Genomic DNA, 15621 nt, shown 5'->3' on the forward strand with positions numbered 1-15621 from the left:
TTCTTCCTTTAGCAATAAATCGGCCCGTGAAATTTCACGTTTCGCCGAATCCGCCATGGCTGTGAAGCGTGTTATACTGCAACATTTCTCCATGCGTTACGATTATATGATGGAACGTCCCAACATCTATCAATCATCCCAGATGGCTGGTGATAACAACAACACCAGAGGAGAGCCCAAGGAATTGTTGCCATTTAAAGCCCATCGTTCCAAGAGCCGCCATCGTCCATCACCCTTGAATATACAACAATCGATTAACAACTACGCCAGCAGTGGTAGCAATGGCGGCGGTGTTGATGATGTTATAATTGTGCCACCCTGTAATAAGTCCTCCACAAGACTTTACAATACCACCTCTATTAATTTCTCTCTATTGAATACCCACAATGAGGAAGATGATGCTGCGGTATTGGAAAATGAACAACTATATGAGGAAAATAATACTATGAAGGATAAGAAGAATGAACTTTCCACCTATTGGCATAATTTGGATCAGGGTAACGATGGTGGCGATGATTGGAACAAAGATCTGCTCTTAGATGATAATCTTACAATGGAAACAAAATCAAAGTCTGAATACAAGGTGGTAGATGTTAATGATGAAGAGGATGATGATGACATCTTTAAGAAAGATTCATGGGTCCATGATCTTGAGGATTTGGACGACGATACGGGTTATAATTATGCTGCAGATTCCGACCGTATTGAGGCCAACGATACACAAGATGATATTAAAGCCAATCATCTTAACAACGATGTAGAAGAGGAAGAAGACGATGATGAAGATGATAGCAATAACAAATTGTTTATTAATTTATCTAATAAACAACGGGTTAAGAAGAAGAAACAAAAGAAGAAGCAAAAGCTGAATAAGCTACCACAAACACAACAGCAACAACAGCAGCAACAACAACAAAAGCAGCAGGCAGTTAATAATGATATATTGGAAAGTATCAGTGATTTAAAGGCAATGCTACCTGATGTAATTGATGAGACTGGCAAAAAAATTGATAAAATCAATTGCAATGATGTTAACGAAGAAGATGAAGCTATGGACGAAGATATGGAAGCAGAGGAAGCTGTGGAAGATGATGGTAATGGTGGAAACGTCGAAAATGGTGATGATGATGATGGCAGGCCGAAAATTGAATTTGTTAACAATTATAAAAATAATTCACCCCAGCGCAAAAGGACGAAGAAGAAGAAATCCTTGAAGAAGGCCAACAAAGCTGTTGCTGGAATCACCCGGAGAAGTATTGATGATGACGATGATGTAAACGATGCCGTGCCAGCCGTACAAGTACCTATGATAACTATAATAACTACTAGCCCACCACAAAAGCAGAAACAACACCACGAAGAAGATGAGGAGCAAAATGAAAAGCGGGATATGGAAAAGAAGTTGCATAGCAACTCTTCCTCATCCCCATCGCCAAGAGTGTCAATACTCAAGAACAGGACTTCTCCGATTCCGGCACCCCAGAATATGGATCAACAGCGTTGTGTTTATTTTGAAAATGATGATTCCTATCGTAATTATGATGCCGAAATGGAAGACGATGATGATGATGATGACGACGACGAGGATGATGAAGACGAAGAGGAGGATGAAGGTTTGGAAGAAGATGTGGAAAATATAAGGAAATTTAGTGGTGATAGCCTAAATAGTGGTTCGGAATTCAAAACGAAATTTGAAAAGCCACAACGACAGGGCACCACCAATAGAATCCTTGATGATGAGGCCATTTTCAAGAAGCCTTTGCAATTCCAGCACTTCTCCAAGACACGCAAACAACAGCATCCACAAAAACGTTATAACAATCAAGAGAAGAGGCCATTGGAAAATTGGCGGGAACGTAATAACAACAACAACAACAATGCCAACACTATCGGCAGTAATGAAAAGACCACCAATAATTTGAAGAATTTTAAAAATCTAGACAATCATTCATATCGTAACAACAATAGTAAGCCACGTTATTATGATTATCCGGTTAACAACAGCAACAACAACACCTCTGGAATGGTGGGTAATTTCCCACGTTATGGCTCCCAGCAACAACAAATATCCAATCGTTGCAATCCCTATATGTTGCCAAGTTATTGTTATCGCCAGCAACAGGATGGGGGTCGTATGATGGGCCATAACAACAACAACAATAATAATAATGGGAATAGCAGCAGCAGTGGTGGAACACCTCCCTCGGATAATGAGTACTCCATGGGTAATCATAAATTCTCGCCACCCCGCCATGGCATGGGAGGTGGAGATCAAAATCATAACAATGAAATACGTAATTGGCGCAATGATTGTATTTATGCTTCTGTGCGTAACAACAACAACAACAACACCACCAATAACAAGAACACCAAAACTGGCTATCAGCGTAAATGCTATTCCGAGGAATCCCAAATGTTACCCATTTACCGTGGTGGAGGTGTTGTTGGAGCTGGTCCCATTATTGTTGCAGCAGGCCCTGGTGGTGGCCAACGTATTGGTTCCGGTCGCATACCAATGCGCAGTGATAAAGAAAAGCATTTCCAAAATAATTATCAATTTGGTTCTTCCTATGATTCATCCTATAACAGTTCATCGCCCATTAACATTGGCCTCTCACCCACCACGGAGAGTTTCCTAATGCAGCGCCAACAACGTATGCAAGGCAATTATAATTTTGTCGGTTTGGGATCGTCACCACCAGCCGGAGGATATTATCAACATTTTGGTCCAAAGCAAACGCAACCAGCACGTAATGTTGCTAAAAATTTTATGAATAATTCCAATGATTATTACAACAAAAAGCACCAGCAGCAGCAACAACAGCAGCAGCAGCATCAACCACATCATCACCATCACCATAATCATCATCAGCCACAGCAGGCTACAGCCAGTGGCTAGCCATGGCTAAAGCCTCTAAAACTTCTAAATCTCAAGGTTGCCATTGGGATAACGAACAACAGCAACAACAACAAAATCCCAACACCAGCAGCAGCACCATCATCCGTGGCAACTAGAGTTAAACAACGACAACGACAACAAGTAAAAAGTTTTCAAGACGATGTTTACGAAATTTCTATAAAGGGTGATTTTTTCTTCAAGATTTCCTTTAACAACTACAACCACAACAACAACAAAAACAACATCAACACCAACAACAACAACAAAAAACAATTTCCGCCATATATATTTTTTCTACTATTTTTTTACCAATATTATAATTTTGTTTCAAATATTTATATACCCTACATCCCATCTAACATTTTGTTTCTTGTCTTGTCTGTTTGTGACCGACTACACCCCCCGAATACCATCCAACTTTCTCCCCCATCAAAAAATTTGAAAATGGTAGGTCCGTCTGTGTTTGAGTTTGTCCTGGGAAAAGTACCACAACATTTCCCATCTCCTCAGCCACCCCACCCCCATGTTTCTAGGTAGTCTATAAGTATTAAAGTGATAAATCTCTTTTACACGCCCTCTCCTCTCCTCCGCCTCTACTCCGCGGTCCGCAAAAGTGAGGCCATAATTTGATGAAATTAAAAAAGACCAGGGGTATTTGCTTGAAAGGATTGTTAAAATATTCAGGCAAAAATTAAGAGGCCCGGAATTTTGAAGCTCTTATTTATTATGGGTCCCTTAACTTTCCCTCCCCCTCAAGGCCACAGGATTTTGCAATCTAAAGGGCTAGGATTATTTAATTGAAATAATATTCGATTGTCCACTAACCCTTCAAAGAGCTGGGTTATATGTCCTCCTATTGGCTTCAGGCAATTATTTCATAAAATTAAGAGGCCCGGAAATTTGAAGCTCTTATTTTTTATGGGTCCCTTAACTTTCCCCCTCCCAAGGCCACAGGACTCTGCAATGTGAAGGGCTTGGATTATTTAATTGAAAAAATATTCAAATTGTCCCCTAACCCTTTAAAGATTTGTTAGTATTTTTCCTTCCAAGTTCATAATTTCTAAGGTGGGGAAGTGTTTTATTATCGTTCACCCCCTCAACATAACCTCCCAAGGCTACAGGCTTTTGCAATGTGAAGGGCTAGGATTTTTTAATTGAAAAAATATTCAAATTGTCCCCTAACCCTTCAAAGAACTGGGAGTATTTTTCCTTTCAAGTTCATAATTTCTAAGGTGGGGAAGTGTTTTATTATCGTTCACCCCCTCAACATCTCCCCCCAAAGCCATAAGTTCAAATAAACTGTAGAAGTCTGAAAACTCAAGAAATGTTAAGGAGATTTATTTGAGTTACAGGATGTTGAGATATTTTTCCCATATATGTCCCTCAACATTCCATTGCAAAGCCAAGATTTTGGGAGATTTTTTAAAGGCCTTGGCTAAGTTATTTAAAACAGGTTAAGTTGTGTTCCTATATGCCTGTCACTTGAATAACTTTCAAGGCCTTAACTTTCAAAAATCCAAAGGGCCAGGTGAATTTACTTTGCAAGGCCACAATTTCAGAAATTATAGTCCTAGGAGAGATTTAAAAGGCCTTGGCTAGGTTATTTAAAACAGGTTCAGTTGTGTTCCTATATGCCTGTCACTTGAATAACATCCAAGACCTCAACTTTCAAAAATCCAAAGGGCCAAGTGAATTTACCTTGCAAGGCCTTGCAATTTCATAAATTAAATTCCTAGGGATTGTAATGGGAAATCGAGCTTCAAATGGGGTTTGATTTCTTAAATCTTAAGGCCAATAATTTCGTCTTTCCCCCAACCCCAAAGGCTATAGTTATAAGACAACTTTTAATAAAAAGAAGTGGGAAGTGAAAATCTATTCTAAAACTATTTTAAATTAAATTGTATTCTTTTGAAGAACAGCATTTCCAAGAAATCTAAAAAAGGCAAAATCCCATTTTCCATTGGATCTCCCCTGAGAATTTGCATGTTTTAAAGACAATATTTTAAAATAAGTTTTTCTTTTGTATGGAAATATTTTCTACCACTGGTCCTTGCTTGTTTCGACTGGTGTTTCTCGGTACATTTATGTTGTTAATTTAAGAAATTTAAATTCCCCAAAAGATAATGTATTGATATATTACCACCCCGAAATGCACTGGACCATAAGAAATAATGGCCTTTTCCATATATATTCAACGATCTCAACCTTAGGCCTTAACAAAGCACATAAGATAATATGAAAATCTTAGTGAGTTGCTTATAAAGTACATAAGATAATTTGGAATCTTAGTAAGATGCTAACTACTAATCCTCTATGGTTGGAGATCAAAAATTAGTTTCTTTCTCTCTCCCGCTGAAGGGAAAAATTGTAATTATTTAGAATTAAAATTTCCCCACTCTGTCCGTTACTGTTTCAACCATTTTCAAAAAGTTTAAAATCTAAAAAAAAAACATTTCCAAAAAAAAAACCCAAACAACTCCACAAACCAATGGTGATGTAGGGCATATTATTTTGTAATATAGTCGGCCCCCTGATCGACTTGATATCTTTTTTAAATTGTTTCTTTATTATACAAAATATTACTATATTTATTTAAAAACAAAAAACAAGAACAAAAAAAAATTTAAAAAAAAAGTTACATAGAGAGTGCCGAAGAAAGAGTTTAAGCTTTAACTATTATCTACCTATTACTACAACAACAACTACTACTACTTATTTGAAGCAAAAAGAGAAAAAAAGAAAGCTAAAAAGTCACATACACACATACCTATATAACTTACATAATGAAGATGAAGAAGAAAAAAATGAATGAATGAAAGAAAGAAACAAAGCTCTTGTTTTAAAAAGCTTTAAAAAAACGAAATTATAATGTTTCTATTGTTTAGAAAAGAAAAAATTAAAACACAAAAAAAGAATGATTATTATGATTATTATTATTATTGTCGAATAAAAGAGAATTGTTTGCAAACACACATGAATTATCCCCCACCATGGTTAATTCTGGAAATTGCCAACAATCGAAAAAAAAAAAAAAAAAACAAAACAAACAACCAACAAAAAACCATAGTTTTTGTTTTCTTTTAAATCTTTCTACATCCTCTTACTACTCGCTCTTGAGACATGTACTCCTCTGCATCTAGCACGTGCTATAGCTTCTGTTTTGTATATTCTCAAATCATGCTTTCTTCGAAAACATTTTCAAATCATTTCACTCAAATAACAAATAACTTCAGTTTCCTTCTTCATATGTATTTTGTAGAACATTTGGTTTTTCGTTAATCCTAACCCCCTCTGTCCCTTTTATTTAGTTTTTCTTTATTAGTAGCAAATTTTTACAACGAATTATTGAAAAACGAAACACGACACAAAGGAAGCTTTTAGCATACATATAAAAGCCTACATTTGTTGTACGAACGACCCCTCCATTTTGACCTTGCTTGCTTTCTTTGATTTGATAAAACTATGCAACCATATAACGAAAATTGAAAGTTTTTTTTCCATCCTAATGGTCTGTTTCTTAACTTAAAGATGTTTGGAATTCCATTCGCAGCCTTTGTCAGTGTTAAAAATTAAATTTGCAGCCTCTTTAGAAAAATCCTCTGCAAGAGTTTTATGAAAAAAAAAACTAACTTTGTTAGTTTTCTAAAGGAAAAGATAAATATTTCATAAATAGAAGACCTCCGGATTTTCCATAAAGAGAAGAAGTTCCAAATTCTTTTATAGATTGAATATTTTTTGCTTGGAAGTCCATTCGCACCTTTTTCAGTGTTAAAAATTATATTTTGCAGCCTCTTTAGAAAAATCCTCTGCAAGAGTTTTATGAAAAAAAAAACAAACTTTGTTAGTTTTCTAAAGGAAAAGGTAAATATTTCATAAATAGAAGACCTCCGGATCTTCCATAAAAAGAAGAAGTTCCAAATTCTTTTATAGATTGAATATTTTTTTCCAAATTCTTCTATAGATTGAATATTTTTTGATTTCTAAACTTAAAGATTTTCTACAAGTCGTCTATGTTTGGAAGGCCGGCCACTCGCATCTTTGTCAATGTAAAAATTATATTTTACAGCCTCTTTGAAAAGATTCTCTGCAAGATTTTTATAAAAAAATAGAAGACCACCGGATTGTCCATAAAGAGAAGAAGTTCTAAAATCTTCTATAAATAGAATATTTTTTCTTTCTAAACTTAAAGATTTTCTATAAGTGGTCTATGTTTGGAAGACCATTCGCACCTTTGTCAATGTATAAATTATATTTTACAGCCTCTTTAGAACTATTCTCTGCAAAATTTTTATAAAAAATACAAACTTTGTTAGTTTTCTAAAGGTAAATATTTCATAAATAGAAGGCCTCCGGATTTTCCATAAGGAGAAGAAGTTCCAAATTCTTCTATTGATTGAATATTTTTTTTCTAAACTTAAAGATTGTCTACAAGTCGTCTATGTTTGGAAGGCCATTCGCACCTTTGTCAATATAAAAATTATATTTCACAGCCTCCTTAGAAAAATCCCCTGGAAGATTTTAATAAAAAAATAGAAGATATTCAGATTTTCCATAAAGAGAAGAAGTTCTCAATTCTTCTATAGATTGAATATTTTTTGATTTCCAAACTAATAGATTTTCTAAAAGTCGTCTATGTTTGAAAGGCCATTCGCACCTTGGTCAATGTAAAAATTATATTTTGCAGCCTCTTTAGAGAAATCCTCAGCAAGATTTTCTTTAGAAAAGCAAACTTTGCTAGTTTTCTAAAGTTAAAGATAAGACCTCTCGATTTTCCATAAAGAGAAGTAGTTCTAAATTCTTCTCTAGATGTAATATTTATTGATAGGTTCCTCTATAGGAGGCTTTCTTTGTTCTATTAATGAAATGTGTAAAATATCTATTTTTAAAGGATTTATAGATAGCCTTTTAAACATAGAAGACCATTACCAGGGATTTTATTCGAGAAGGCCTATATTCCATTTTTAATGAAGTAAACAATCGTTTAATAGAAGACCATTAACAGGTATTTTATCTACCTTTAACACAAATAAAAAATGCCTTTAAAAAGGGAAGGTCTTCTATGAACAGAAGCTGTTCCCGTCTATAGAATAAGGACCTTATCAAAGACCTTAGTCCTTTATATGCAGAAGAACTTTTGTAGACTATCTTTATGTCGAATTCTTTCTATCGATCTTCTGTTTAAAAATAAAAAAAATACTATGAGTCTTTTAAAAAGGGAAGGTCTTCTATGAACAGAAGCTTTTCCGGTCTATAGAATAAGGACCTTATAAAAGACCTTAGTCCTTTATATGCAGAAGAACTTTTGTAGGCTATCTCAATATCGAATTCTTTCTACCGATCTTCTGTTTTTACATTGTCTTATACAGGGTGAGATAATTGCTTGAATTGATCGACACTTTGGTATTTTTTAGTGCCAACCTTGCTTTCCAAAATACCCCAGACACTATAGTCCAACGGATTGGTATCCGGAGATTTGGTGGCCATTGTGCGCTGGAAATGAAGCGAGGAACCTCATTTTGTAACCATTCTAGGGTGGCGCGTGCTGAGTCCTGTTGGAATGTCCAAGGTCTGCGGCCAAAATGTTTGCGTGCCAAGACTTGAATACAATCTCTAGAATATTATGGGGAAAATATTCGGCCGACCTTATATATAGACCTTGATTCAAAGAATTTTTATTTGCCTAAAGAGTGTTACATAATTTTGTATTATAGGTTGCATATTAGAAAACGCTTTTCTGACAAGCCTTAGTCATCGGCTGGCATCTTCGTAGAAGAGCAAAGAAGCTTTATTTTTTTTTTTTCGGCCCTACGCTCCTTTTCTCTTTTCCAAAGAAGCCAACTGAAGACTTAAGCCAATCAAAAAAGCGCTTTATATGGGCCATGGCTAAGTTTATGCTCAAATAGTTGTCCAAAGCAATCTTTCTGACGAACTATATACGGGCCTTAATTTAAAAAAAAACCTTCTAAAATTTGCTTCTAATTGAGATGTTTGAGACTTCTAAGAGGATCGTCTGTCTGTTAAGTTGTACCCTTTTAGTATATAGTGTCTGGAAAAGTATGATTAAGAGTTCCTTTCGCTCCTTTTCTCTTTTCCGAAGAAGCCTGCTGAAGACTTAAGTCAATCAACAAAAGCTTGTTATGCATTCTCAACTTTATATAGGTCATGGCTTCTAAGTTCATGTTCAAATAGTTGTAAATAGTAGTCTTTTTGTCCAATTTTTTTTTTTTTTATAAAAAAAAAAACATTTCAAAATTTTCTTCTAATTGAGATGTTTGAGACTTCTAAAAGGATCGTCCGTCTGTTATGTTGTACCCTTTTAGTATATAGTGTCTGGAAAAGTATGAATAAGGGTTCCTTTCGCTCCTTTGCTCTTTTCCGAAGAAGCCAGCTGAAGACTTAAGCCAATCAAAAAAGCGTTTTATGTAATCTGACCTTTATATAGGCCATGCCCAAATAGTTGTCAAATGTAATGTTTCTGTAGAAATTTAATTGGGCCTTGATTTTTTTGTTAAAAAAAATTACAAAATTTGCTTCTAATTGAGATGTTTGAAAGTTCTAAGAAGATCGTCCATCTGTTAAGTTGTATTCTTTAAGAACATAGTGTCTGGGAAAGTATGAATAAGGTTTCCTTTCGCGAATTTCTTAACAAATGGAACCATCTTCAAATATTTTTTAATACATATTTCAAAATATTAATCCAAATTAACATTAATATTACATTTTTTTTTTTTTTGTATTTTTTTGGGCCAACATTAATTTTAGAGGCTACCTTGTAATTGAGGTGAAAACATCTTCCATGCCATTTTCACAGAATTTTTGAATATTTCCAAAATTACCTCCCCTTGCATAACCAACATTACCCTTCCTTAAAATAATCTATCCCAAAATTCAAAAACTTTCAATTATGTCGTTGCATAGTTTTATTTGAACTGTTTAAGTAGCTATCATATCTTTTTTCTTCCTTCTCTACTTTCATTCATTTCCCCTTTTTCAATTTGAGAGTCTCTGTGTGCTTACGAGTGAAACAAAGGTAAAGTTTATGGATTTTTATAAAATAAAAATTATGCTGTTTGATAAAACTTTGCCCCCTATCTCCCTTAGCCCCCTCCCATATAAAATTTTCTTCTATATTAGATATTTAAAGTGTTCTATATCTTGGATTTAAACTGAAGGTTCTACAAAGAAAAGAAGGTGTTCTTTCTAGGTAACAAAACGGATTGTAAAGGTAAAATTTGATAGTTTGCATGTTATATCGGCTAGTCAATCCATAAAAATAGGAAATGATTTGAAAATGGGGGAAATGATTTGAAAATCTTTTTTTGAGGAGTATTCTTTGAATTTTTTTGATAATTGCATTAAAGAGAGGACAAAAAGAGTTAAAAGATTACAAAACGAGCGCACAGTGCCACAATTCAATGTTTTTTTATTAAAAGACAAAAAAAATTGTTTCCTTAAACTCATAATCTGAGGTTAGTTTAAAAAAAATATGTATATAGTCGGTCCCGCCCGATTTTAAGACTTTCTTTACTGCTTTTTTTAAATATGTTATCAAGTACTCTAAGGGAAATGTTGTGTAAATATGGCACTGTGCTATTATATAGTTTTTTCCAAAAAAAATTATCCCAAAATGTATAAATTATATACTGTTAGGAACACCTGGAACACAATTCTTGTTCCATGAAAACATGAAATGAAAAATATCTTCTTTATAATTTTTTTCATTTGACATTTTTCTCCCTTACAAATATTTTCATAGAACAAGAATTGAGCCTCTGGTCCGATTTGTTTTATCATAACATCTGCTACAGAAATGTTCAAAACTTTTATTTTTTAAATGTTGTTAAAAATACAATTTAAAGTGTTATATTGTCTATTGTAGTCGGAACGTAATATCTAGCCGATTAGATTTTTTTATGAAAAAATAATTTCTGGAAATTAGAAAACTTTGTTGGATATATTGTATAAGATTACATTTATTATTGAAACTTTATTATATATTGTAACAATGTTGCTTATTTGACATTGCCACACACACACACACAAACATCAAAAACCTTACATATCAATAATGATAACCCACTGACACTTGGACAGCATGCTTACCTTTTTTAAACAATGAATGCTAGCTTTAGCTTTTCTAACTTTCATTTTAACTGTATCATCCTCTTCCAATCATTCTTAGAATCATCTCATTTTCATGTTATTAGATTGTGGAATTTATGCTAATCCAAAGGGTAGGTAGTACCATAGTTTTAAGGTCATAATAAGGATTTCTTAAAACAATCAAATATGTTGTCGATTCGATCTATGTTAAACATGGCCACTCAATTTTTAACTCTATTTTTGGATGGCAATAACCCAGGTTTAGTGGCGTCTTCTTTATGTGCAGTTGGGCTGCAATCTAACATCGATCAATCACTTATGATTCAAATTGAAAAATGTTAATAGTGTTTCGAACAATTATGATTCGTTATTGTTTCAATTAGACCCCTCTTTGAATTCTAAAAATGAATTTTAGAAAATCGGGAATTAAGGCAACAAGTGGAAACTTTTTTTTTAATAAATTTATGCACTCAGTCCCATTATTGTTGTTTAAGGCTAGAGGAAGAGAACTGAAAAGATTATTAAGGTATGTGATGGAAACTGTATTAAATTCAGTTACCGAAATTGTGTATATTATCTAACTTCTTTTTCTCTATTTTATTTAATACTTTCAAAAATCAATTGCAGTTGCAGTAAATTATTTAGCTAAATGAGATGTATCTTTTTGATTTATCCCAAATCGATTCGAAATAGTTTTTATCACATACATTTTTAAATTTAAATTGAAACTATAAACGCAATGTAGTCTTTAATTCGACAAAAAAAAAACAGGATCCATTTTGTCTTTCCGCTGTTCATTTAAAATCATTTACAAATAATACTGACCCGAATCAAAACCTCGGTCCGTGCCGCCTGAAAATCCATTTCAAAAAACTGAACCCTGGTTCAAAGGTAGTGTTGTGAACCAATGAATCAAAAAAATCCCAAATCCTAAGTTGCAGGCCTGCATAAAATAGTCATAATAGGGCAAGTATTGGGGTTTTAGAAGGCCATTGACATTGATATGCTAATTTGTTAAAATTCTTTTGTCAAAAAGACTTGGTTACACATCCGGACCATTTAAACTTGCTTTCATACAATGTTGTATCATTCAATGTGGGTACTAAGACTAGTTTACATTTCATTTTACGAGTTACATTTATATAGATCATTTTTATAGTATACTTTTAGGCGCTTGCCCACATTTCTTCTTAATTTTAAAAATTGTGGGTAGCACCTAAATGTATGCTAAAAAAATATGAAATACAAAAGTTAAACGGTGGTTTTGCACATGAATCTTAAATCTGTTCTGAATAATACTCAAAATAATTTTGAAAATGTTTAAATTCAAATTTACAACATTTGAGGAGAATAAATTATTGTGTTTTAGGATTATTGTTACGCCCTACAACACTATGTGTTTTGGGGGTATTATAAATTAGATTGAACCAAAAAAATATGTAACACCTCGAGATATTGGTCCCCGACATAGAAAAATATATGTGGATCATCCTATTTCGCCAACCTGAGTCGATCTAGCTATGTATGTCCGTTCGTCTGTCCATGTTCATTTGTTATCAAGCTACAGGTCGCAATTGCGGTCCCATCCTCACGAAATTTATCAAAATAGAAGCCTCACGAAATTTTGCATGGAGGTGGGGTGATCAGAATTGAAGCCTCACGGAATTTTGCATGCGGGTAGGGTTAGGGCCAGAATTAAAGCCTATTGTTATGGGGATGTATGTTAAGGGTTCAAATAGGCCAAAAAATTAAAATTTCCTTATTTTGTAGTCACCCTGCAGGTTACAATTGAAAACCAATCGACACGGAATTTTGCATGATGAGAGCGTAAAGGACAAAATGGATTTTGACATAAGGGGGGAGCCTTTGCTTACTTGTTATACCCTCAGCCATATGGCTAGAGAGGGTATATATCATTTGATATGGCCAAAACGTGCGTCATCGAAATAACGGTTTTAGACCCTAGGTCTCTTTGGACCAAATCCATTTCAGGATATTTGGAGTCCATCTAGCGATGTCCGTTCGTCCGTCTGTCTAGCTGGCTGACTGGCGCGCACGATATCTCTCGAAGGGAGTAGCCGATTTGATACAAACTTGGTGCATCGTAATATTTTTGTCAAACTTAGATCGAGTTCGGAGATGGGCAATATCGGTCCACTCCTTCTGATACCGCCCCCACAAAGGTTGAAATTTTCAAAAAATATATTTTTTGCACAGAAAGAGAAAGGATAATCCGAGTTTGCTTCAACTTTGCGAATCCTAATATTTGCATCAGTGCTAGGTCAGGTGTGTAGATGTGATATATTGGTCCACTACATCAAGTACATCCCCCACAAAGGGTCAAAATTTTTAATAATTTTAACTCTTCTGAAATGTGATGTAAGTGTCCGATTGTCTTCAAATTACACACATCATAATATTTTTCTTAACCCAAGGTCTGATGTAAAAATGGAATATATCGGTCCACTCCTTCTGGTACCTCCCCCACAAAGGGTGAAAATTTTTAATATCCATGAAACTCATAAAACGCTAAATTACCATCCGATTCCATTCCGACTTGGCGCATCTCAATATTCCCATCAACATAAGATATGTTATAAAGATGGTAGAGATCGGACCATTTCTTCTGGTACCTCCCCCACAAAGGGTCAACATTTTGAATAACCAAAACGTTCATAAAATTTGAAATAAACATCTGGTTTTCTTCAAATTTCACACATCCCAATATTTTAACCATTACAAGATGGGGTGTGAATATGGTATATACCGGCTCACACCTTCTGGAACCTCTCCCACAACGGGTCAACGGGTTTTGAATAATATTAACTACCATAAAATGTGAAATAATAGTCCTAATGCCTTCAAATTTCGTACATCCCAATATTTCATTTATCCTTCTGATACTTCCCCCACAACGGATCAATATTTTAAATAAACAAACATTATGTTACTTGAACCAATCTAATACTACATAGGAAATTACTATGGATATATTAAATGTCGGTCCTCTATGTCTGGTAAACCACACTCCCCCCCCCCAAAAAAAAAAAAAAAAAAAAAAAACAAAAAAAAAATTGTTCAAATTTTTGAATAACTGTAACTCTCATAACATGCGATATATATCAAGGATTTCCTTCAAACCTTGTATATTACAATATTTTTACCAACAAGAGATCTGCTCTTAATATTAAATTTATGGGCCCCACTCTTCCTGGTACCTTCCCCACTTTTTAATATTATGAATAATTATAACCCTTATTTATGCGAAATAAATCAGAGATTTTCTTCAAAAATCCTGTATATGGGGTATGTTCACCCACTATTTCTAGCAGCTTCCCAAAAAAATTGGGGATTTTCTAAAAGTATATACACATTATCCAAACAGGTCACTTCGCGAAATGAACACTATCGTTCTACTCCATCGGTAGCTCTCCTATAGAGGGTCAAAATTTTGAATAATAATAAAACATGTAAAAATATATTTTTATAAACGGATAGTGGCTGATGGTATCAATCTGTCGGCAAAGCTGATTAATACTCTTGAACTTGTTTTTTTTATACCCTACACCACATAGTGGTAAGGGTATTATGTCTTTGTGCATTTGTTTGTAACATGGAGAAGGAAACGAGATAGACCTATAGTTACTTTGAAAACCTTCATAGAATCACTTTCTGAGTCGATTTATGCATGTCAGTCCGTCCGTCCGCCTGTCCATGTATTCTTGTGAACAAAATGCAGGTCGCATTTATTATCCGATTGAGATGAAATTTTCCAAACAATATTTTTTTGGTCCAAGGACGAACCCTATTGAAATTGGTGAGAATCGGATCAAATTTAGATATAGCTCCCATATATATCTTCATCCGATTTCGGGTTAATTGTGCACCAAATGGCCGATATAAGTCCAAATGGACTGAATTTTAGTACATCGGACCAAATTCAGCCAGAAGCAAGTATATCAAATTTAGTGAAAATCGGTTCAGATATAGATATAGCAACCATATATATGTTTCATCCGATTTAGTGTTTTAGTCCCTTACATTCGTAATATTCACTCACTGATATTTGGTACCAGGTATTACATGGAGCACAGGAATAGCTGTTTTAAATTTTATCGAAATCGGTTCAGATTTGGATATAGCTCCCATATATATCATCATCCGATTTCGGGTAATTGACCACCAAATGGCCGTAATAGCATCAATTTTGGCAAATCCGACCGAAACCAGCTTAGAAGCAAGTACACCAATTTTAGTAAAAATCGGTTCAGATATAGCTATAGCTCCCATATATATCTTTCATCCGATTTGGTCTTTAAGTCCCTCACATTCGTAATATGCACTCCACAGGAATGGTATTTGGTACCAGATATCAGATAAAGCCCAAAAATAGTTGATTTTAATTTTATTAAAATCTGTTCCGATTTGGATATGCCTCCCATATATATCTTCATCCGATTTCGTGTAAATTGTGCACTTAATGGTCAATATCAGCCCAAATCACCTGAATTTTCGTACATAAGACCGAATTCAGTCTAGAAGCTAATACGTCAAATTTGGAGAAACCCGGTTCGGAGATAGCTATAGTTCGTAAAATGTACGATAGAATTAGATAGATT

The 15621-nt window shown here is 34.4% G+C and overlaps 1 protein-coding gene across 1 annotated transcript in view; it reads left to right on the forward strand.

Annotated features, from left to right (window-relative positions):
• Nucleotides 1-14035, forward strand: part of LOC101890212 (probable WRKY transcription factor protein 1) — a 75190-nt gene extending 61155 nt beyond the window's left edge. Inside the window, exon 6 of the mRNA XM_005189352.4 lies at nucleotides 13-14035. Coding sequence (XP_005189409.2) covers nucleotides 13-2899 — 2887 coding nt within the window. The 3' untranslated portion in view covers nucleotides 2900-14035. The remainder of the gene's footprint in view (nucleotides 1-12) is intronic.
• The last annotated feature ends 1586 nt before the right edge of the window (nucleotides 14036-15621 follow it).

The sequence above is a fragment of the Musca domestica genome, unplaced genomic scaffold (genome assembly GCF_030504385.1).
Source record: "Musca domestica strain aabys unplaced genomic scaffold, Musca_domestica.polishedcontigs.V.1.1 55, whole genome shotgun sequence".
Classification (NCBI taxonomy): Eukaryota; Metazoa; Arthropoda; class Insecta; order Diptera; family Muscidae; genus Musca; species Musca domestica.